This window comes from Lagopus muta, chromosome 3, assembly GCF_023343835.1.
Source record: "Lagopus muta isolate bLagMut1 chromosome 3, bLagMut1 primary, whole genome shotgun sequence".
NCBI classification, from domain to species: domain Eukaryota; kingdom Metazoa; phylum Chordata; class Aves; order Galliformes; family Phasianidae; genus Lagopus; species Lagopus muta.
This window is the reverse complement of record NC_064435.1, coordinates 69697546-69721264: the sequence shown is the minus strand read 5'-3', so window position 1 is coordinate 69721264 and position 23719 is coordinate 69697546. Positions and strand designations below refer to the sequence as shown.

At 36.5% G+C, this 23719-nt stretch overlaps 1 protein-coding gene across 2 annotated transcripts in view; it reads right to left on the bottom strand.

Moving 5' to 3' along the window:
• Positions 1-23719, bottom strand: part of MARCHF6 (membrane associated ring-CH-type finger 6) — a 40546-nt gene that overhangs the window by 4079 nt on the left and 12748 nt on the right. For both annotated transcript variants that reach the window (XM_048939117.1, XM_048939116.1), the window contains exons 5-24: positions 21420-21492; positions 20090-20258; positions 18802-18994; positions 18440-18501; positions 16054-16086; positions 15336-15387; positions 12689-12747; positions 11994-12074; positions 10769-10837; positions 10583-10657; positions 9836-9970; positions 8734-8853; positions 8317-8417; positions 7493-7630; positions 6233-6434; positions 4978-5047; positions 3698-3879; positions 2528-2662; positions 1807-1896; positions 443-575 (exon numbers count right to left, since the gene is read on the bottom strand). In XM_048939117.1, coding sequence (XP_048795074.1) covers positions 443-575; positions 1807-1896; positions 2528-2662; positions 3698-3879; positions 4978-5047; positions 6233-6434; positions 7493-7630; positions 8317-8417; positions 8734-8853; positions 9836-9970; positions 10583-10657; positions 10769-10837; positions 11994-12074; positions 12689-12747; positions 15336-15387; positions 16054-16086; positions 18440-18501; positions 18802-18994; positions 20090-20258; positions 21420-21492 — 2172 coding nt within the window. The remainder of the gene's footprint in view (positions 1-442; positions 576-1806; positions 1897-2527; positions 2663-3697; positions 3880-4977; positions 5048-6232; positions 6435-7492; positions 7631-8316; positions 8418-8733; positions 8854-9835; positions 9971-10582; positions 10658-10768; positions 10838-11993; positions 12075-12688; positions 12748-15335; positions 15388-16053; positions 16087-18439; positions 18502-18801; positions 18995-20089; positions 20259-21419; positions 21493-23719) is intronic.

Genomic DNA, 23719 nt, shown 5'->3' with positions numbered 1-23719 from the left:
TGTAACTTGCATCAGCAAGAAGTGAGTTGAAAATCTCACTGACAAGACAGAAAAGGCGTCCTCAAGCTCAGTAGTACTTCTTGAACAAAGTATAAAATTAAAAGCTGACTGTCCACAGAAACTAATTAAACATCACCACCTCAAACTAGCTAGCTACCTACATTTCTGCCACTAGAAATTATTTAATCCCACACTTCTGATGTATTCTGCACCCAAGTTTATCAGAAAGCCAGTCAGAATAACACACTGCACCAAAAAAAAAAAAAAAAAAAAGAAACTCAAATTCCAGACTTCATTGACAGAACAGTACTTAAGCATTTATATTTGCTGGCAGAATGGTTATATAAAACATAATCTAGTGCTTCATGTTTTATTTCCACAGGTAAGTTCGCCTTGCTCTAAAGCATCAGATGACAGACAGGTATTCTGGCTGCATACATACCTAGTAAAGGTACAACACCAGAAGCTATGATGTACGGTACACACAGGGAAAGCAACAAAACAGAGATCACCGGTGCTGCCAGTTTACAGATGATGAAGTGTAAATCAATGTTACGAATCCCATTTGCATATACCTAAGAAGAACAAATTAGAAGTAGAACAGGTCAATCAAAAGAGCAATGCTTTTGTGCTTACAGTAGTAATTACAAGGTTTCACAAAACTCTCCTTATGAGAGGCAAATGGTGTCCCCAACTTGAAGAAATCATGATGGTCATGATTATAAAAGGAAAGACTCTGCTAGCCTGCCCCATAAGGACTCCAGGAAATCATTTCAATACTTCCCCGGAGAACAACCTCAATCAGCTAGCACATATAGCTATATGAGGGCCTCTGTCCCACAGCCTGGATGCAGTCATTTCTAAGGATGGCTCAGAAGTGCATGTGTATAAAGCATCAGGAAGAGCATTTGGAATGGAAGCTGCTATGGCATGCACTGAGTTACTCAAAGAACTAAGGCTACATTTCTCCTAGGCGACACGTAGGACGTTTAAGAACTGGGAGAACATGCTAGATCTAACAAACCTTTTGTGCTGAGGTTAAGACACACCAATAGCCATTATTACACTCAGTGCGAGGCAGAAAAGTTACTTTCCAACAAAGAAGAGAGATACACTGTTGATATGATAAATATAAAACTTAAACATTGTAGTCAAGGAAAAATTACTTGTGCAAAAATCTCACTCAGAACAGCTCACTCAGACTTAGTAATCGAAGGGGAAAGGAAACATTATTTGATATATCTATTCATGTATGCATGAGGGAATCTCTACAGCTCTTAGAAGGGGGTTAAAAAGGACATCAAGAGATTGAGTTCAACCCCCCTGCTAAGCTAGGTACCCTACAGCAGGTTGCACAGGTTGCTGTCCAGATGGATCTTGAGCATCTCCATAGGAGATTCTACAACCTTACTGGGCAACCTTTCAGTGCTCCTTCACCCTTACCATAAAGAAGTTCTGCATATTTCCTGTTCTTGAGCGGTGGGACACTGCATATGTCCACTGTATGTACACACATGAATTCATCTGAAGAAAGAATGGTGTTTCTGGCTCTAACACATACTTCAGAAAATTTATACCCATAAGCAGCGTTTCCTTGATTTCAGATTTCTGAGGCTTATATTTCTTTTATTGCTAAGTGTATCTCAGTGGATTAGGCCATACAGTTTAAAGAGATTCTACAAGACTACTTCAGTTTTATTCAATTACTGAAATTGCTAGAACAGTAATTCAATCTTCTGACTGTTTCCACAAAACATTCATCAACGTGCACTCCACAGATCATTCACACAGACAATTTTCTCTCACCTGTTCAATGACTGTTTTCAGCCACCACTGAGGACCCATCAGAGTTATGGCAGCAATTATTTTGGCATGCAGAACTCCAAGAGCCCAGTCCTAATTTTGTAAAAGCATACAGTTAGCATTAACAACTTTTTTAACAGCTTCTGTCTGAAAGGTTTTACCAATCCATAACCAAACTTTTTATTTACAAGGGAAGCTGTTTAAAAGAGCTGGCTTCTTCTGCAAATTCCTAAGAGACAGGATACTTTCACACTTAAGTGACATCTATAAAATACTATACTCCCTGCATCTGGAAAAATCAGCTCAAGCACATAGTCTTTGTCTAAGTCAATTAAGCCCCTTTTGTGAAAAATGGAAATTATTTGCAATCTCCATAGCTCCTTGTTAATTTAAAAAGTCTTAAGTCTCCCTAGTCTGTTTTTTTGAGGAAGCTCTGCCAAATGAAAATAACACCTTTCAGTATATTTAACCCAAACTTTTAAAAGATATGCATGGATTAGAAATTTGTAGAATCAATAGCACAAATTCTTTCCAAAAAGGTATGTGAAATACGCATCTACCACTTCAATGATGTAGTTTACTTAAAATAACAGCTCTACAGTATACTTGTATAAAATAAAAACAAGGAACTCAGGTAAACCTTAATACAGGAACTCAAATAACCCTTAATCCTAAGTGAAGAAATGGATCAATGGATCACTAGGAGAAGAAGGGAGCAACTGACCTGCCAAGGACAGAACAGAGGTGTTTGATCCAAAGGGACTCTCAAAGGCGCAACAATGACCAGCTCAAACAGAAGACCAAGCAAAAGTGGAACCACACCAGCTAGCAGTATTGCCACTATCAATGTCTTCATTATCTAAAAAACAATAATCCAATTCATATGGTTGTTAGGAAACTTTTGTTTTTTTTTTTTAAACTTCAAAATGTAACTTAAACTACACAGAGTTGGAGAAGAAACACTGTAGATTTCTAATGCACATATATTATTACACATCCATAAAAATCATTACAACCACATCAACAGTTTTGTATACGAATTTTTAAGATCAAGTCCCATTCTTCAGGCTGTCCAGAAAAAGCCATGACTGCACTTATGTGTATCCATACAATTTTTAACCACAAACTCACATTTTGCTCTTATCAATAGGGAACACTATCTTATGGCATTTTATTACACATATTTTCTAACACGGGAGTGCAGATGGAGCAAACGCGTGCAACTGAATTCCTCCATGTAGAAAAATGGCACCCACTGACATTCCTTGACACTTGGTGAACGTGAATGAAGACCAAACAGCAAGCAAGTGAAGTGGTGGGTGGTGCATTTCAGCAGTGGAAACAGCAGGTTTCCTCCAATGGTGCAGATTTTTTATGGGTGTGGCATGGAGGCTCTTGCTCGTGGCTGGCAAAAATGCATGCTGGTGGTTCAACAGTGTTGAAAAATAGTGTTTTGTACTGAGGATTTGCCCTATCAAACAGTGTTCTTGTGCTCTTTGCATCTATTGTAGTTTCCATGGAAATATATAGGAGGCATTACTTTCAGAGTGACCTATGCATACCTGAGGACACATGGCATATGGGGTAATATAGTGCAACATCTATGTTTTTCTTTGTTACTGTAAAGTGAATACGTACATGTTTACATGTACATGTGTCTCCCTATATATATGCAAACTCATTCCACTGACTGTTTAACATTGCACTAAACTGTTTTCCAAAATTAGTGTTCGCCTATGCAATAGGAATGTAAACTCCACACGTTTCTTAAGTCTGAAAAAGGAAAATGCAGTACAAGTTACAGTGCAAAACTGGCAAGTAAAAAAAATGAAAAAACAAGTTTTGTCTGCTAGCTTTTCTTGATACTTCAGTAAAAATATTTCTTAAGACTCACCATGAGAGACCATTCTTTGACCTTCTGAAAAATCACTCTACGACCCTGTGGCATCCAGGCTACCAGCACAGTCACCGCTCGGATAGTCAGCCAACAGACATAAAGACCACAAGCAGCTGTATACAGTTCATGAATTTTGGCAGTCCCCGTCCAAAATGACATTAGCCATCGGCCAGCAAACACTGAAAACACACACACTTTTAAATAAAGTAATATTTCTTGATATAGTAAGGAAAAATGCTAACAAATACTTCCATTCATTGTTAATTCTCAGTGCTACAAAGTATCAAACAGCATTTTGGTACTATGCTCAAAAGGCACAGATGTGCAAGCCCTACAGAAATAGCAGGGTAGATGATGTCAAATACGTAAGTTTTTTTCTCTAAAATGTACTTGCATCAACAATGCAATCTGAGCTACTGCATAATAAAACACTGCATGCAGCACTGTTAAATCCTAAATAGCCATCTTTAGTAATCTTTGAATACATTATTCAAAGGAATAACGTATTAGTGCATAAGCTTGAACTTATGAGTGATGTATGGGTTATTTCACTGTCAAGCTCTTTGAACAAAATACTAAGACTTGTTTGTTACATTTCATTTTTTAAATAGAGTTTCAATTCATTAGTATTACAGTGGAATTATTTTACATAATACTATTCAAACCACTTCAAAACTCAGAACTCATACCTTGATAATACTGACATAAGGATCACTAATAAAAGTAGGTAAAAATGACACAGTACTATGGCAGCCAGATTTTGAAATTCAAACAAATTTACACGTCCCCATTTGTTCTAAATTCTTTAAAACAAGTACAAAACAATTTCATTTGGTTAAAAGAATTTATTCATACATATTTGAAGGTGGGACGTACATCACTTTCAAGTGTCCTAGGGACCTGATATAATGAATATTTAAATAAGGAAGACAGCATAAGAAGTTCTGGTAACAGCCCATACATATTTTCCTTCTCTAAAAGGCGAAACAAATGTAAGAGGATCAATTCTGCTACAAAGTGTCTCAAAACATAAATAATCCCCATACATCTAAACAAAGGAAACACTGATCACTTCTCAACTGAGCTTTTGTTTAGATACAACTATTACCTCAATCATACAAATTTTATTATAATTTTATGATGTACCTTTCAAAATGAGACATGATTTCTCCATGTTTTCTTCTTTTAACTTTAAGCTGTGATTTGAAAACACCTGCCATTATTGAGCATTATTCTCTGGGTTATTTCATGTTACAGTTTTACAAGAATAGACTTACCTGGTAAGGTAAGGCAGATAAGACTGGCAATCAGTAATGTTATGCACATGAAAACAATCAAAAGAAATATCTGGAAGAGGAAAGAGAAATTGTTTATTTCTTACTAAAAGCCAACAAGCATATAAAAAGATGCATCATTCTAGAAAGGCAGCTGAGCCAAAACTCCTCTGCTGTCTGCTGCTCAAATATCAACTCATGTTTCAGGGCTACGAGGCCTACCCCCACCATACATGCAGCACATGTACAGTATTATGTATTTCTTTTAAGAGCTTTTGTCAGTTGTATAAAGTTAAGTTGTATAAAGTTTTGAATCCAGCAAAACCAAAGTTCTTTGATATATGACGTTAAAAAAAAATAAATCTTTTTTACACTGACTAGCACAATGACTTTCAATTAACCTTGAAAGGTTTCCAGCTCTCTATGTTGGATAAGCAAGACAGTGACATTATATTATGTGGAAAAACTTGGTAACAAGTTCTTATAGGTGCCCTCAGATCTATGTTAGCAGTAGATAACATTGTATTTGGTGGCTCTGTGATCGCGTTTACAGCCATTAAGCATCACGTGGTATGAAGTTCTGCTTCATCAAGATCACACAAGTAACAAGCTTACTGTGGGAAAACTAACACCTTATCACAACAGACAGATTAAGTTAAATCTGTAACACTTTTTTTCTCAATGAGACTTGTAGACAGCGAAGATCAGTCTCATCTCTAGGTTGTGATCTTCAACACTGCCTAAAAGAAGGGAAGCCCTGTGATTCTGTAGCCTGATTCTGTGTGAAGGGGGATGATTCAACAATACTCAAAGTGCATGCCAAGAGACAGCCACATAACCTTCTGCACACAGAACATATTTAGGGCTAAGGATTCCAAATAACATGAAAACCAAAGAAGTTGACAACTGGAGTGCAGCTGTCAGAAAAACTGCTCCGTTTGAGGAATGTATGGTGTGACTTGCCTGGGATCAATGCAACCTAAATCGTAACTACAGGAATGCTCAGGAGAAATTAGTCTATGTAGGAATAAGTAACACAGGAAGAAGCTGACAAAAATAAATGATTAAATACTAACGTGTGAAAATAAAATGAAAGTTTACTTTTAAAATATATAAAACCACAGAATACAAAATGTGACTCACCATTTGACTTCCCATAATGTGTAGGCAGAATCTTGCAGAACAAAACACAAGCCCCCTCCACAGTTATTTTTAAAATGCCTTTCCCTTTTCTCTTTATACATTTGATATAGCTTACCCTGAGTGGGAATTTTAAAGGCCTCCTGTAAGGCTGGAAACCCACAGGTCCTCCTTGTTGAAGTATGGCTTGATGGGCTGCATGAAGACCTTCTCCCACAACTGGAATGGCGTTGTTATTGCGAGCATGATGATTGTTAGGCTGCTGGTTTGCATTGTTCTCATTCTCTTCCTGGTCACCAAGTAGGTAAGAATGGAGGTCTCTGCAACAGTCAAATTTTTGTTTTTGTTCTGTTTGATATGAATGAGATTCTAAGTCATTCAAAGCCTGCTCACAACTTCCTAAGAACATCAATCCCAGAATCACTCAGTCTATCTGAGAAGCATGCCTTTCATATTCTTTGCATACTTCAATATCAAATAAATCTTGAACGTTAATTATTCTCAGCTGCAGCAGAATTTTCATTAGAAAAGGTGCACGTAGATAGTCTAATGTCAGATGATGAAAGCATTTTCACAGTACTGCTTGCTATTTTAAGAAAAGCTGAGGAAAATAGTTTATAGGAAATAGTAATCTTTGCTCACCTAAAACTGCTCAGAAATATTCTACAGTTGTTCTTAGCAACTGCAACAACGGAAAGAGCAAAGCAATTTCTGTCATCATCTGAACTTCTTCCACCGTGTTTAAATGCTACCAAAACATGGACAATTCCAAAAATAACTCTTGAAAATGCAAACTAAGGATGAGGTAGTAAGGTCCTCATGAGAAGTTGACAACATATTTCAGATTGCAATGAAAGAAAAGGTCTCTCATTCACAGTCTCAGACAAAGCTTAGCCAGTAATAACTCCTAATCCTAATAACACTCTATTTATATGATCCAAGATGAACACGACATAGTGGGATAATGTCGATCCACTCTGAAGATGAATTAAGAAATTAATAGAAACAAAATCAACCTTATTTTCTGATGAATGAGACAAGAAATGCTCTTTTGACACCTCATTTTTGCATTTAATAGAAATTTAACAACTTGTTAAATCAGACTTCTGTAAAAGTTTTCCTAAGCAAACTCTGTAATAGCATACGAAAGGCAGTACTTGTCAAAGACTAGTATAATTTTATAGGAAGAGGTAACACCCATAGGAAATCACTACAGTAGTTTCTTCAAAAATTATTTATTTATTTAAAAAAAAAAAACAAACACAAAAAGAACTGTTCAAGCTACTTGCTGGAATAACTCTCCTGAAAGCATATTGCCTTTATCAAGAGGCTAAACTACAAGCGTTGTGTCCAGCTGATTTTGGCTTTCTGTACTTACAGCAAGTATCCAGCAGTAACAGTCCATGCTCGTACGAGACCTTTCAACCACTGTCTTGTATGCCCTTGTTCTAGCAAAGCTGGAAGCACCACCTGCAGCAAGAGGAGCTCTAGGGAAAGCTCACTTACTGCAGCATCACTAGAAATAGGAAGAGCAGAAAGTCAAACATAAGGAGCATTCTGTTAGTAAACTCTTACACTGAATCATACTGACAAAACCAATAAAAGCTATACTGGATATCAACAGAACAAAAATGAACATTTTTCCTTGCATACTATTCTAAGCACTTACTAAATGAATTTAGGCATTTAAGTGCACAAGAAATTTTAGAAGAAATATTAAGAAATGTGTTATTCCACCATCCAATTTGCTCTTTCATATGCTTTAATCATTGCTGATTCAACTTTTATTTAGTAACAGAAAAATACCCTTGCTATTAAAAAAATGCATCTACAGACCATTTTTATTTAATGAGTAACCAGGAAAAACTAACAGAGTACCTCTCCTATCATAAGGCTGAAGAGAAAACTGTTTTGAAGGCACACAGAAAGCAAACTGTTATCATTATGGAACTTCTACAAAATGCCTTCTATTTTTCTTATCAGATCCTCATTTGACAAACTCAATGATGCACCTAGATACTTCATCATTTTATTTTTTGAGAACAGGCAATAAAGTTCGATTCAACTAAAACAAAGCAAACAAAGAAACCCCAACAAAATGACAAAAATAACATACCAAACAATGCCATTTTAATGCTCAAAGAGCACTTTTTTCTAGTTACTGAGAGACTGAGAAAAATCTTATTGAAATGAAATGCTTACCTGTAGAGCATAACATTATATGGAAGAAAGTTAGGCAGTAGATACTTAATGATCCGTATAGGAAGCCAGAGCATGAGCAGTACAATTGACCCAAAGACAATCTACAGAAAAGAAAGCAACCATGTTAGTCTGAATAGCAGAATCAACCAACCCTACTCTCCCATCCATCTTTCCAACATGTTTTTTGTGTATGATGGGTTAGCTCTGGCCAAGTGACAATCATCCATTCACCCAACCTCTTATTCATTCCCTTCTCCAGTTGAGTTTTCATTATTTCAAAGAAACAGATTCTGTTGGCAACCAGGTACAGCATCTGATCACCTTCACGGTGAAAAGAGTTCTCCTTAAATATTTAAATTATATAGTATTGCATAAATTTTCTTTCAAAGTAAAGAAATACATGACAAAAGTTCTTACCACTGACAATATAAACCTCCTGAGATGTCTATAAATGGGCAAATGAATCATTTCCTGCACAGGATTAAAGTCTGGATCATTCAAATTCCTGAGAAACCATAGGACACCAGGTCTCAATACCTAAAGTGGAAAACAGGAAACAAACATGAAGTTCTGAGTTCCATGTTCTACATTTTGCATAACATTCCTGCATTAAAAAAAAAACGTTTAAACATAACAGTGGCATAAAATATAACAACATTGAGCAGGGAAAGAATAAGAAAGTATTTTCATTGAGCATAAAAGAAGCAATTAACAATTACAAGCTTAGCTTTCAATTATTAATTTGAAGGCAGCACCCAAAAATAAAGATTATTATTCAATTGAAACATTACAGTATGATTGCTGCTCCAAAAGCAATACCTCCTATTTTATGACATTGGCCCAAAACATCAGAGGTGGACATTGGTGGTATGGCAGTAGAGGTTGAACCCTCCTGCCAATATTCCATTCTGTTGCTCTGTGACAGATGGCAGAAGAGGGGCAGTCTGACAGAATGGTGGCGTCTGACATGGGAGTGCAGATGAAGCAAAGGAGTTTCACTGCATTCCTCCATGTGGAGAAAACGGCACCCACTGATACTCAGTGACACTTGGTGAACATAAATGGAGACCAAACAGTGGATGTGAGCACGGTGAGGTGGTGGGTGCTGTGTTTCAGCAGTGGCAACAGTGGGGTTTCCTCCACTGGTGCAGATTTTTATTGGTGTGGCATGTAGGCTATTGTTCATGGCTGGCAAAAATGCATGCTAATGGTGGTGACTGATGAAAAATGGTGTTTTGTAGCTGACAATTTGCTCTATCAAATAGTGCTGTCCTCTTCACATCTATTGTAGTTTCCATGGAAATAAACAGGAGCCATTAGTTTCTGAGCAACTTCTGTAAAATATTACCCTACATCATTTTCCACTAAAGTCCATAACAGCATGGCCCTTTCTAAATAGCACTGAGATCCAATCTACACACAAAACACAGAGGAAACTACACCCAGTTGCCAAAGATATAATACATCAACACACAAGCTTCAACTACATAGCAGACCAATCTTGCCCTTGTCAACTTACCTCTCTCAGTAAAAGAATGAAGGATGCAAAATAAAAGACGTAAACCATCCCAACTAACCAGTGCAGGAACATTGTGGTACCTGGGGCAGACTGAAAGCTTAATTCTCTATCTTTTAAAGTGGCATCAAACATTTCCTAAAAGTAATTAAAAAAAAAAAAAACAATGACATCTGGCAAACTTTCACAGTTACTCATTTTGTTTATCTTGGTGCATATACAATACTTAACATTTAAACGTTTGTCTCACATTAATCTATAATTACAGCATTTAAACAAAAAAAGCCCCAACAGTTATTAAAATTTACATTAAGAACAGCAATTAGAAATCAATTTCTGATCAACAACAGAGAGAACTCCACCTTTTACATACATTAAAGAAGTTATAAAGCAGGGTGGCATTGTGATGCAAGCAAACAATTGTTAATTTCTTTATAGCACTAGTGGAGCTATAAATTTAACTTTCTCCACTTAAAACTAATCGCTTTTTCCCAGAACAAACCATGAAGAAATTTATTCAGTACACCAGTTTGCCATAAGCTTGTTATCACAGCGGTCTTGTACTAAGTTATATAAAGGAAAATAAAATTAGCATCAAGTGGCATCCACTCCAATCCCTTCACTTCAGCAATACTGTGTTTATAAAAACAGGAGCGTGCTATCCAACTCTGATCACAATTCTCATCAAGACCTTTTTGTTTGACTACAAACACCACTGAAAAAGTTTTTATCCCATATTTTTATACCTACCAAAGAGCATATATCCAACCACCAGCCACAGATGAGAGGAAACACACCAATTTCTACAACAACTAATAAGGAAACCTTAAGGAGAAAAAGAAAAAGAACATCTCAGCAGATTAACAGAAATGGCTAAGAAAAGTATCATGCAAATTTTGATTGAGAATTGTTTTGCTATAGAAAAGATGGGATTACCTTGACGACGATATAGCAAACACCTAACAAACGACGTGATCGCTGGAACTTAACAAGCGCTGCCAAACCCTGAATAGTTCTGTCAAGAAAATAATACTGAAAAATACTTTTTGTAATCATCCCAGCATTTCATAGTTTAATATTGAACACTGTTATGTGCCTTATCTACAGGAAGTTTTTATAAAAGACAAAAATTAAAAAACAAGTCTTTATCAGGGCTCTCTATTTCAAAATCGGTTGTGGATCTGGGAGACAAACGTGCCAGGTAACCTCCAAAAATGTAAAGGTGACCTCCAAAAATGTAAATCTAAAATAAGAATAATAAACTATCTTGAAGCATTCAACCAGAATTTCTCTCCAGAGAAACTACTGCCTTTGAAAAAACACATGCTATGAACAGCACTGTCAGGCCAATTTCAACATTTTCTTTTAGGAGGCAAAACAGAGACATGCCATCAATCGTATTACACTTGCACTGCATTGCACACTGGCATAACATAGCCCGAAGTTGACCTGAGCTTTGTGTACGTACACCTGAAGAGGAAACTGCTAACAAATATTCATTCTTTAAACTGAAGTTGAGGCAACTCCTTTAAAAAGAAGCTGCTAGGGTGTGAACTAATTGCCCGTGATCTTCTACCTTTCAAAAATCCACTGTTACTTAATTTTCTCTGTAATAAAGGCTAACATCTGAAAGCAATGCTTGCAGCAAAGCCTCTGTATTTCAGAAAGAGAAATGAGAAATCAGTCTGTACACTAAAGATCTGACAGGAGCAGAGATTTGAATAAACTTCTTATCGTGTCCTTGGTCTTTTCACAGTCCCATTCTCAAAATCCTGCAACTATGTACTCTGCAGTAACATCTAAGAACGGTGAGGAGGAAATAAATAAACAAACAAACAAATAATCAGAGGATCTTTACTTGTCATCTCGGGTAGATCTTCAAAAGTTATCTACAGGCACTCAAACATGCCTGTAAAATCTCCTAATATCCTACAGATTTGTCCTACTAAATGTGTGTAAGAGATCTGAAGCATGCAGTCCCACTGACAATTTTAAAAGGTCCAAGAAAACTAAGGAAAAATTTCCTTCTAATTTCACTGAAAGCGCAGAGGAAAACAGTAAATCAGGTATACCTGCAACACTTCTGCGCATCTCCAAAGTATTTCCAGAAAGACAACCCACATGTAAGACCTGAACCAGGTAACTAATGACAAAAGGATACATGACAAACTATTAGAGTCACTGCCAGCAGAACATATCCAACTATAGTTGTAATCAGACCTTCAAAGTGAGATGCTTGAACCTAGAGGGAAAAAAAACAATGGGGGAAGATTAATCAATCTCTTAAAAGGCTACACCATCATTCCCTGTAATTAAGATAGAGTCAAAATCTCAACTCTTCAAGAAGAATGACAATTTTATTAAGGTTCTTCACATTAAAGTGTGGTTGGGCACTGGAACAGGCTCCCCAAGGGCAGCGGACGTGGCACCAAATCTGCTGAACTTCAAGAATTTGGACAACCCTCTAGGCACAGGGTTTGGGTGGTCCTCTGTGGAGCCTGGAGTTGGACTCAATGATCCTCATGAGTCCAACACACAGGTCCTGTCCAACTTCCATCATTTACCTCTATACATGAAAGAAGAAACCTTACCTTACACAACTCCCTTGCCTTCAATACCAGATACGAAAACTACCCAATACACAAAGAATGCATGAGGAACAAGGTGCTTTTAAGAAACACACACACAAAAAAACACCATACATGCATTTTCTGTAAAAGGAAGAAAGCACACTTGAAAACGACTCTTCAGGTCGCTTTTCTAATCACAAACAGAAGTGGAAAAGTACTACAAAAATATTGTGATTACATAAATAGTGGCAGTTTTTACATTTTGAAAGTACTAAACAGTACTTACATATTCCTCAAAGCCCAGGCCAACAATGGAGAAGTGACCAATGTGGTATGGACAAAATGCTGTGTAATTTAAGCAGAAAGAAAAAAAAAAAAAAGCCATGAAAACTGCTAATCAGAATCTTATTTGCAGGATATGTTACACAACATGGTAATCATTCTATTTCTCATCAATTCCGAGAAAACAACTCAAATAACTCTGTACAAAGGTTTGCCTTGTAATTCCACTATCCTAAAAATGCTGAAAGTTGGATTAGAACTCCCATTGAAGGACTACAAATATAAAACTGCACATACCAGATTGGACTTTTCCTTTTTAGCTCATGTAGCTGTGGGGAAATTAATTAAATTTCCAGTCTTATGTACAAGACTGATACTGATCTCATACACATACTGCTGAAGGAGCCTGTTACTTTACTAATGATTCAGTTTGCTCTAACTTTTATGATGATGAAAAATGAAAGACCTAAATATGAGGGGAAGAGACAACACTCCAATTAAGGCATAGGAAGAAACTGAGAAGGCTTTTACCTCCACCCTCAACTACTGTATTAAGAACTGTCACAATTCTTGATAACTTTCCCCCATTCTGAGGTCACAGAAGGAATGTACTGAAAAAACACAGTACTTCCCCTGCTTCTGGACACCTGTGTATTTTCAATTGTATCAGCCAGTCACTTCAGCTCATTCTGTGGTTTCTCTAAGCTACAAAAGACTAAGCAGTTCAAGCTCTCTATCCTAAAACACTAGAGGGAGGCAATAAGAAAGTAAAAGAGAAGCAGTAACTGCTGTCTTTCATTTTTCCTTTATTGCTATATCATAACAATCCTCTCTGGGGACTACTGTGGTCTAAATATACCCTCAAAAAGCCTGGTAATCTTCTCTCTCCTCCTCATTTCCATACAACCAAAGTGTAAAAACAAAACCAAAACCTGAAAGATTTATTAAGCTGTGCTATCTTAACCAACGATTAGAAAGTCTTAATCCAAATCCTTTTCAAAGAGCTTAGCAGGTACTGTGAAGGATGAGAGGCGCTGAGTTCTTCATGCCCAGCGAAAACAAGTAGTAGTCAGATGAAAAATCCACAATAATTACAGACAGCACACTCAAGATTTAACAGCTACACTGCTGTATCTTGAGTGTTTTATGAGATGACTGTGCACAGTCTACCTTTTCTTTTTAATAACTTCAAGAATTTCTAATAGATCCCTTTCAATGTAAACGTTATAAACTTCCTCTGTGAGTCCTATAACAAGCTACAGAACATATGAATTAAGTCAATGTAAATAACTTGTTGGAAAGAACATCACAGAAGAACTTTTGGACCAGTAATTAAGGTTCCAAATTCTTTCCCCCTGTTTTATCTACTGTTGAAGTACTTCCTGGGACATTTGAACTCACCAGGGCTGCGATAACTAATAGATAGAGATTTGGCAATTGTAAGTTAAGCAGTATTACTCAGCAGGAAAGATACTAAAAATAGGCTTGGGATACAAATTAAATTCCCATATCTCCTGCTCGCTCACTCTAGAAAGTCATTCCTTTTTTTATTGTTACTTTCCCACCTGGAAAACTCAATCAAGAACTATTGTAAAAAAATTGTAAAAATTGTAATCTATTTGATCTGTAAAAATTGTAATTGTAATCTATATTGTAAAATAACATCTATACACTAATAATTACCTTATTAATTACCCATAGTACTTAGTTATTATTAAATTTAAACCAATGTCCCCTTCTATTGTCAGAGCAGAGAGGAAAATGCAAGTACAGGCTAAACTTGAAGCAGAAAGTATAAAAAATAAAAATTCCAGGAACTCTTAAGGGGGAGCTCACTGCTACCTAAAAGAAGCAAGGCACTTGAATCTTCTCTTTTAGGCTTCATATGATTTTAAACTACATGCCTGCACTTTGGGTTTTTTTTCAGTCACGACTGACAAGTTTATGCCAGAGATTTTCCCAGCTCTAACTACACAGGCAATCAGAACATAGAAATATTCCTATCTGGAGCTCAAAGAATGTTGCAAGAATTTAAAGTTGCAATTCAGCTTCCTTATCTCTAAAATGGCGCATGGAAAATAACGTAAAATGCACCAAGGACCGGAATTCACCATTTTCAAAAAACAAGTCCGACTAATTCAGCAGCGTGAAGTAAGGAAAATTGTTCAGTAGTTGTTTTGTACAGAGAATGGAAGTCCTGACAGCTTTACACATTCAGCCACATTCTCGTTTCCATTCTACTCTCTCCTAATTTTGATCTCCAAAACTGAATTCTTGATGGAGGAAGCAATTGACTGTACCTAAGCAGAACTATAAGAGTACCCAGACTCATTTCTGCAAGTGCTGCAATTGCTCACAAATAAAACTCAAAAAGTTTCCTCCTTCAGCAGTATTCCAAAAATACTATTTCCTAAGGGCTGACTGACATCATTAAGCTTTTGCCAGATTTCCTATTTTTAAAATTATTCACTTAAAGGAATGAAACTGACAAAGCTAGAAGCACTAAAGTTTTATTATTCACATTCCTAGTTCACTTGTGGTTCCCTTTTCAAAAGTCTCAACACATATTTTGAGCCAACAGCCTTAAAATTAAGCTGCATTATCATTTTACAAAGAACTATTTTTTTACTCTGAGAGCAAATGACACTTACCAAACACAAGTATGAACAATGTATTTAAAGATACCACCCAGAAGACATGTTCCTGCAAGGAGAACGGGGGGAAGAAGGGAAGAAGACAAGAGAACAGTACATAAATGTCACTAAAAATGAGACACAACATTGAAATATAAGACCTTATGCTTTGAACATGAGACATTTATTCACTACACTGTCTAATAAATGCATTCATATTTAAGAAATCTATTTCTTTCAGACAGGAGATAAAGCAGAAATGATACTGCTCAAAAACAGCATGACATGCATTACACAGACCAATTTTTCAGGGGAGATAATTACCATGAGCCTCTTCACAGAAAAGCCCAAAAAAGCCAACTTTTAAGGAGGTCATTGCTAAATTTTCTTAAACCAGAGAAACTTTGGAATTAATTTAAAAAATAAGCCTTGCAATAGGCAGACTGACTATTGTTAAGATCTTAAAAAAGACTTCCTATCGATATCAATAAAAATAACATATAGCAAAAGAACTCAAAGCCAAGAAACACCGCTGATGCCACACAGAGCACCCTACTCTGTGGAACTCCTAATAAAATGGTTTCCTTGGTCATTATATTGTATGAAAATCTATATAATTTATATCTATAAATGTACATCAAATGAAATCACAGACTTCAAACAGAACTAATACAAGGCCAGTTTTCTCAAAGACAAGTCTGTTATGTGAGTTTCTGAAATGCAGGCTTGTACTTACTAAAAAAACCAGAGATCCATCAAGCCCAAGCATCTGTAGATACAAGAAAATTGGTTTTATTCACTCAGAGAAATACAAGTAATATATTTATTCAGACAAATTCTTGATAATAATGGTAGTAACTAAGTTCTCATTCAATACTGTGTATAACTGCAGCTGATGAAAAGCAGTGACATACATGTAGAATTATCTTAATAAAAACGTATTGATAATGTAATGGATTAATTCATAGGCTACTTCTTACCAACACTATGAAGAATTTAATCAACGAAGATTTTATGTTTATGAGAGATTTTAGTGTTTGAACTACTGTTTAAAACTGTTTAAACAACACAGCATTAAAAAAAATAAATGCAAATTTTGTCTCCCTAATTGCAAGGTATTAGTTTATGTTTCATTTAAAGAACTGCAACAATATCATCCTACCCTTGGGGCATAAAAGCAATTAGTAACTAGATAATGCTGCCATATTCTGTGCTACTAAGTTTAGAACAAAACTGGTTTACAGGAAACAAATCCTCCATCACTCCTTACAGCTGCTACAGGAAGCATCCACAGATCTGCCAAAAATACAATACCTATTCCAAAACCTCCCTTGTCTCCACACTTCAAGGATTGTCTGCTGTTTTAGTCCTGATACTGCTGTTTTGATATTAATTTGTTCAGGGTGTTGTGGTAAGTTTCAAGATATTAAAACTGAACATATTTTACAAAGTAAACCAAGATGCAAATGTATTTTTGAAAACTTAGAAGGTTTGAAGATTATTTGCACAAGATAAAACAGCAGGAAAACCTACCCTGCTAAACATTAATAGGAGTATTGCCTATACCATCTCATAGGCTCAGAAAACATTGTAAGAGTTTGCTAAAATTGATTTCTACATTCATAGAGAGCCATCCAGAGTATTTTTCACTAGTTCAACAATATGTCCTAGAACATAAAATAAAAAGACTCCCCTCTTGGCATATACAATATAAGAGTTGAGAAATCTGAGTGTACCTATATTCTTTTTCATCAAATAGTTTTTTTTTTTTTTTTTTTTTTCAAAGCTAAGAACTTTCCATTAGCTACATAAAAAGATCATGACCTGTCTCTGTCTTGGTTTTGTCTGGAGGAGTTAATTTTCTTTGTAGAGGTTCATACTTTGCTGTGCTTTGGATTTTTTTATTTTTTTTTTAATGAAAATTGTGATAACAAACCGATGTTCTCAACTGTTGCTGAGCCGTGCTTAGACAGAGCCAAAGACTTTTCTGCTTCTCATACTGCCATGCCAGCAAGAAAGCTGGGCATGCACAAGAAACTGGGAGAGGACACAGCCAGAACAGCTGACCCCAAGTGACTAAAGGGAAATCCCATATCCAATGGCACCGTGCTCAGCAGTAAAGGCTGGAGCAAAAAAGGATGAAGGAGGGAGAACACCAAGAGTGATGGCATTTATCTTCCCACTAAAGCATTACAAGTAGTGAGCCGTGCTTCCCTCAAAGTGGCTGAACACCTGCTTATCAATGGGAAATAGCAAATTAATTCCTTGTCATGCCTTGCTTGTGTGTTTGGAGCTTGTACTTTTACCTAGTGAACTGTCCTTATCTCAAACTATGAGTTCTTGCACTTTTACATTTTCAATTCTCTCATCTCAACAGAAGAGAGTGAGGAAGCAGCTGCGTGGTGCTGAACTGCCTGTTGAGTTTAAATTACAACAATCCCTTTAATGAAATGAGGATTTCTAGACCTTGTTCAAGGCAACAACTGTCTCATAACCTAGAAACAGAATAGCCAGATTTACAGCTGCCTGCTTTGGACACTAGTGGTGATGGTAAACAGAATAATCATAGCATACATCACATGTCTAATTATGGAAGCTGTGACCCATGAACAAAACAAAAACAACATTACACTAACTTGCTCCATTTTTCATTAAATGCATTTATCTTTTACAAATATGTAAATGAAGTATGTAATAAAAACTTCCGTTTTCCTCTTTTCTTTAGTTTGATTGGTACTTTCAGGATTACAGAAGTGAAGTACTCAACTATATACCACCTATATGCTGTTAACATGGTATAGCATCCTCAGTATAAGCTGCAATTCATTTCTAAAACTGACCAATCAGCTGAAGATTATGAAAGGTCTCTGCTAAAAGATCTTAAGCTGTTACTGCACTGCAAATCAAAGGAGTAACTTTCTGATGCTTAAGGAGTAGTAGTAATAATAATATCTTGTCTTTAACCCACTGACTTAATTTTAGGTCAGTAAAGCCTCTTACTGAAGTTTTCACACTGAACAACAGTGCTCAAATATATCCCAGCTAGATTTTGTTGCAGCAATACTGCATATCATTAAGTACAAACCAGAGAGAAATAACTCAAGAAAATTATTCCTACTTACTCGCTCCCAAGTAAGCTCTTCTGCTGCTCGATCCCATTCCAAAGCATTCCAGTTCATGTCATCTGAGGAAACAAAGGCCATTCTTACAGCTGTCGGATTCACCCAAAAACAGATGTAACTACTCCACACACTGTCTTCAATGAATAAAACAGCTAAGGTGCATAACATTCAACTCATCAATGCTGCCAGCTTTCCAGTGAGCATTAGCACTCAAGAGAAATGCATGAAATTTGCAAAAGCAAGAAGACAAATTGAAGCGGAAACTTATACAGATAGCTTCCTTGAATTGTGAGAGTTCTATTCTCAACAGTTTCATTTATATTAGAAAATTTAGAACATTACTGTTTTGAGTCACCTGTTACCTTGTGCTCCATTGTTTGCATCTGCTGCATCTTCTACTACAGCATCTTCTTCATCTTCGTTATCCTCCTCCTCTTCATCTACCTGCTCTTCTTGTATTTCAGGGTTCTCACCTACAACTGCATCGTCAGCAGCTGGGTTAGCAGGCTGATCAAGCACAGCGTTTTCAACAGCTCCATTTGCAACAGCCTGAGCCTGCAGAAACAGCATGTAGCATTCAGTTAAACTGCTTATACTGTCTTTGTACTTTATCCTGTATTCATGGAAAAACTAAACAATTTTTTTTTTTCTTCTTAATTTAGGTAATCATTAAATGGTAACAATAAATCTCTTAGAAGACAAAGACAAACATTCAGTGTTCTAAACAAACTAGCTTATGTTGGAAGAGGACTCTAGAAATCACCTAATCATCTTATCTACTCACAGCAAGGTCAGCTACAGCAAGGTGCTCAGTGCTGTTTCCCAATGGTGTTCAGGTAACTCCGCCATCTCTCTCTTTTCTTTATAAAAGGTCCAAATGAAATTGCCTGTACTTCTACTTGCAGCTGTTGCTTTTTGTCCTGCCACTAAATAATACTGAGAAGCCACTGCATCTTTCTTTTATACCTACCAACCATGCATTTATACACCCCAACAAGGCACACCTTGCCCAAGCAGAACAGTTAGCCACTCTTAGCCTCTCCGGTTCTTTAATCATTTCTGTTGGCTCTTTGTTTAATCTTCTGTTGACCCTCCACTCCCCTACTGTACTGGAGAGTCCAGTACACAGCACTCCAAATGTGGTTTCACCAGTGCTTAATAGAGAAGAACTCTCCTGAGCTTATGAAAGCTGCCAGTAAATTAAAAAGATAATTCAAGGACAACTTAAATAAATCAAACTAAGGATTTGTATCTCCCTTTTTAAAAAGCTGATACATTAAAAAGAAAAAACTTTAATCAAATATTCCCCCCATGCATGTACTGCTTGTATCATCTCTTATCCTACACAAGAGTCTCCTCAAAGAACAAAAAGCAAACGAGTAAATTGGGGTCAAGTGAGAGATCAGAGAATCTCTAACTTCAGAGGTTTCAGAAAGCTTCCAACTGCCTATAGAACAGTGAACTGATACCTCATGAACTACCAACATAAAAAAGGCAAAAACGTATTTATGCAGAAGCACATGTTCAACCTCAGTAAATGTACAAATATACACCACAATCAGATGAAATTACTGTTGGGTTCGATAACATATTCATTCACATAAACACTTTTCTATATTTATTAGGAACTATTGAGCAGTTAAGTTTTACCTCATTTTGTTGACCAACACCATTGAGTGGTTGCTGCTGATTTTGTTCCAACCACTGCGGTGCTCCTCCGTGGACGATCTGCTCACGTAACCAAACAAGGCTGATAAATGCACACAGAGTGCATGTCACCACAAAACAACCCTGCAAACAGTCTGCCAACAAGTTCTCCCTGTTAAAGAGAAAACAAACATTAATTAAAAATGTATACTGCTTATTAAGACTAAACTTGTTAAATACCTCAAACAAATCTTCCCCGTTCAAATCAACAAAAAATCCACATTTGTGTGAAAAGCTGAATTTACTTGTGTGCCTAGGTGAAGAAACTGTACCATTTATTTTTTAAAACTCTGCTGAAAGGCAGCTTCTCTAAGTACCTGTGTACAAGCAGTTCTAAGTACCAAGATAAATTCTAATTTGGTAAAGTTTATATGTCCCTCTGTTTTGACTTTTGAAATTACCACTGTTTAAGTAGAAATATTCCTGTAGAAACAAGATGAAAAAAAGCTTCAAGAATAGTTCAAGAAAAAGAACATTCAGGAAAAGCTTACCTAATAGGTAAACGAAACTGCTATATCAAAGTTGCTTCCCGTAGAGAAAATCTGGATTTACTACAGAAAAGATCTGTTTATCCAGCAAAATGTTTTATCTGCAGAGCTACCCTAACCAACAAACGGAACTGCTGTGTCTTTGATTCAACTTTTCAGGCAGTCTTGTACCCCAGATATTCTTTCTTCCACTCTACTTTAGAAAACCTGAAGTACCAACTCACATAAAACTGTAAAGCAGGAGCAAAACGTTCAGATAGGCAGCTGAATCTAGGGTTTCATATAAGGCAAGAAATACTTAAATTGAGTTAAGCAATCCTCACTCCTATTCCAGGTGTTCCCTCTCACTTTCTTTCACCCTAGTACATCTCCTTGACCATACCAAACTTGCTCAGGAAACTGACTAACCACGCTAAGCCTTTTAAAATAAGGAAGAAATATGCTATCAGAGTACTTTGCCATGCCCTGTGACACAGCACTCTGGCTCTCTATGGAGCCATACAAACACTTGTGCTTGCACAGTACAGCAAAGACCACAGGCGGCAGAAATCTAAAGTGAAAAGGTGACACCAGATGCTACTGAAATCAACTCTGTCAAAGAAATACATGTCAAAGCATTGTGAAGCTGTACTTTCAAACACGAGTCCTTTATTTTTCTCCCTAAATATAGGTTCTGTAGACTGTAATGGATGCAAAAAAAAAGGTGAAGAAAGGGACATTAAGGAACCATTTTCATGATTATCTTCCTAGAAAATGTCTTTGTATCAGTCTGGTTAAGTACTTACGTTGATAGAATATCTAATGGCAGTGTCAGTAGTGAGCTCACAGAGCCAGTAAACAAGCACTTGTAGATACGACCTGCAGAAAAAAAAACACAAGCGTGGTATAAAGTTGGTTTTGGTTATCATCTCATTTGGAGTTATTATCTTTTCCCTCGACTTTCTAAAGTATTTAATCACAATTTAATCCATAAGGAAACTGATCCCAAACTACTTTTTCCTTACAGACTTCATTCTTCACATACAAGCACTAAGATCTGTAGTCAGGAAGTCTGGAACAGATCTTGGGTGTAACACTTTAGACAAAGGACAACAGCCATTAAATCCTTGTCACACCTCTTGGATAATTCTTGTCTGGTGCTAAGGAACTGATTTTAAATTTGCTTTTCATGCACAGTTGCCACTCAAGATTTTATCCCTTTTTAGTCTTAGGTAAAATTCATGAATTTCAGAGTTCTCTTGTCTTCCTTATATAACTTATACAACTTATAATTCCAGTCCTGTTCTCTTCACTTTCTTGACCCTTTATGGTTAGGTCTGTTTGTTTTCCTTCTTCTTTTGAATGAAATCACATATAGAATAATAGAATGCTCTCTGGCAATCAACAAATATTCTCTTTGATCCTTCCCTTTTTTTTTTTCCTGGTGCTCACCAGGATACCCAATTCCATTCATACCTTACTCACACAGATCCAAGTATCTACAATTTTAACCACCGTGTGACTACATGAAATATATACAGAACTGCTCTCTTCACCAATATAATTTTTGAAGTGGTGAGTGAATCACTCCAGAAACACAAACTCACGTGCAATGCTGGAATGTGATTTCTTAAACTAGAGACAAAGGAAGCTCTTCAGATAACCCATCTCACACTATGGCACTTCCCACTGCCTTACCACACACACCCACTTGACTCAGTGTTCATGTCTCTCTTACCCATGTACTGCAGAAGTACTTTGGGAATTTTGCCCTGGGAACTAAGAGGCTAAATCCAATTATCACAGAGAATAAAGCCACTTTGGATTAAATTGGCTCAATTAATTCCACTTCTCTGAACAGATCACAATGTGTCATATAATTAGCTTTTTCCATCTAAATAAGCTGCATGCCAAGAGAACAGCAACAGCTTTACCAGCCCCCTGGGATTAGGCTGAGGGTAAGAGAAATTCCTTGTACCCATCCATCTCAGATAGGAAGGCCAGAAAAAAAGTGAAATTACCAAAAAGGCATGAACAATTTATTCCCCACCACATGTTTGCTCACGGATAAGATAACTGCATGATTAGCATGACAATCTGTAAGATGAACATTTAATTCTTTGTTCAAGCAAGTACCTCATCTGGGATATGCTGCACAAATAACTTTGCAGACATTTTTATTCCAGGTATAAAATAAGGAGAAAAGCACTTATTTGTAAAGCCAGCCACACACAGTTATGTGAGCCATATGAGAGAACAGGGGGGAAATCAAAGTAGCACTTAACATCAGATGGCAAGACTTACAAAAGGGAAATAAATGGATTTTTCAAGGTTTTTAGACTGAATGTCTCTATCACATTGGTTATCCCATGCAAATACCCTTCACAGCACACTAAATCCTAAGGAATCTACAAGGAGGGTCACACCATTTCTAATGTGACATAAACAAAGAACTAAGACAAAATAAAAGAGCTTCATCAGGTTTTCAGACAGTTAAGAAAAGTGCTTCTATTAATCTACTGAATATTTATTTGCTGTCCTTAGAAAGTTTTAATAAGAGAAGTGTGTGATATCTATACTTTGAAAATCAAAGGTAGAAATCAAGATTTGTCAAAAACCCAAGGAATAAAAATAGTTTTCAGAAGAAACTAAGTTCCTCAAAATGAAAATTTGTAAGGGGGAAGAAATAAGAAAAATATGATAGAAAATAAAAGAAAAATCTACAAGATGAAATGAAAAAGTGAGAAAAAGACTACCAGAATGAAAGAATGATACAAGATGTTTTGAAAACTTCTGGCTGGCTGCAATTCATCCCAATAAGCAGAGGACTCATACAGAACATTCTTCTTTCACACTGCTGTAAAATTTGAAATTACTAACATTTCCCATATGTAGAAGTTTGCAGTTCAAAACCCTGTAACACAGATAGCTAACAAAGGTCAGAGCAAAGGCTATGCTAAAATCAGACACTTGAAGGATTTTAACTTTTTCTAGTTTTAGTCTAGAGTGATTTGTCATCGCATTTCCTGCGTACAGAAATGCTCTTTTTCTTGCACAGAAAGGACAAGCTGCAGGAATAGGATCACTCTTTGATACGTGATGCTGG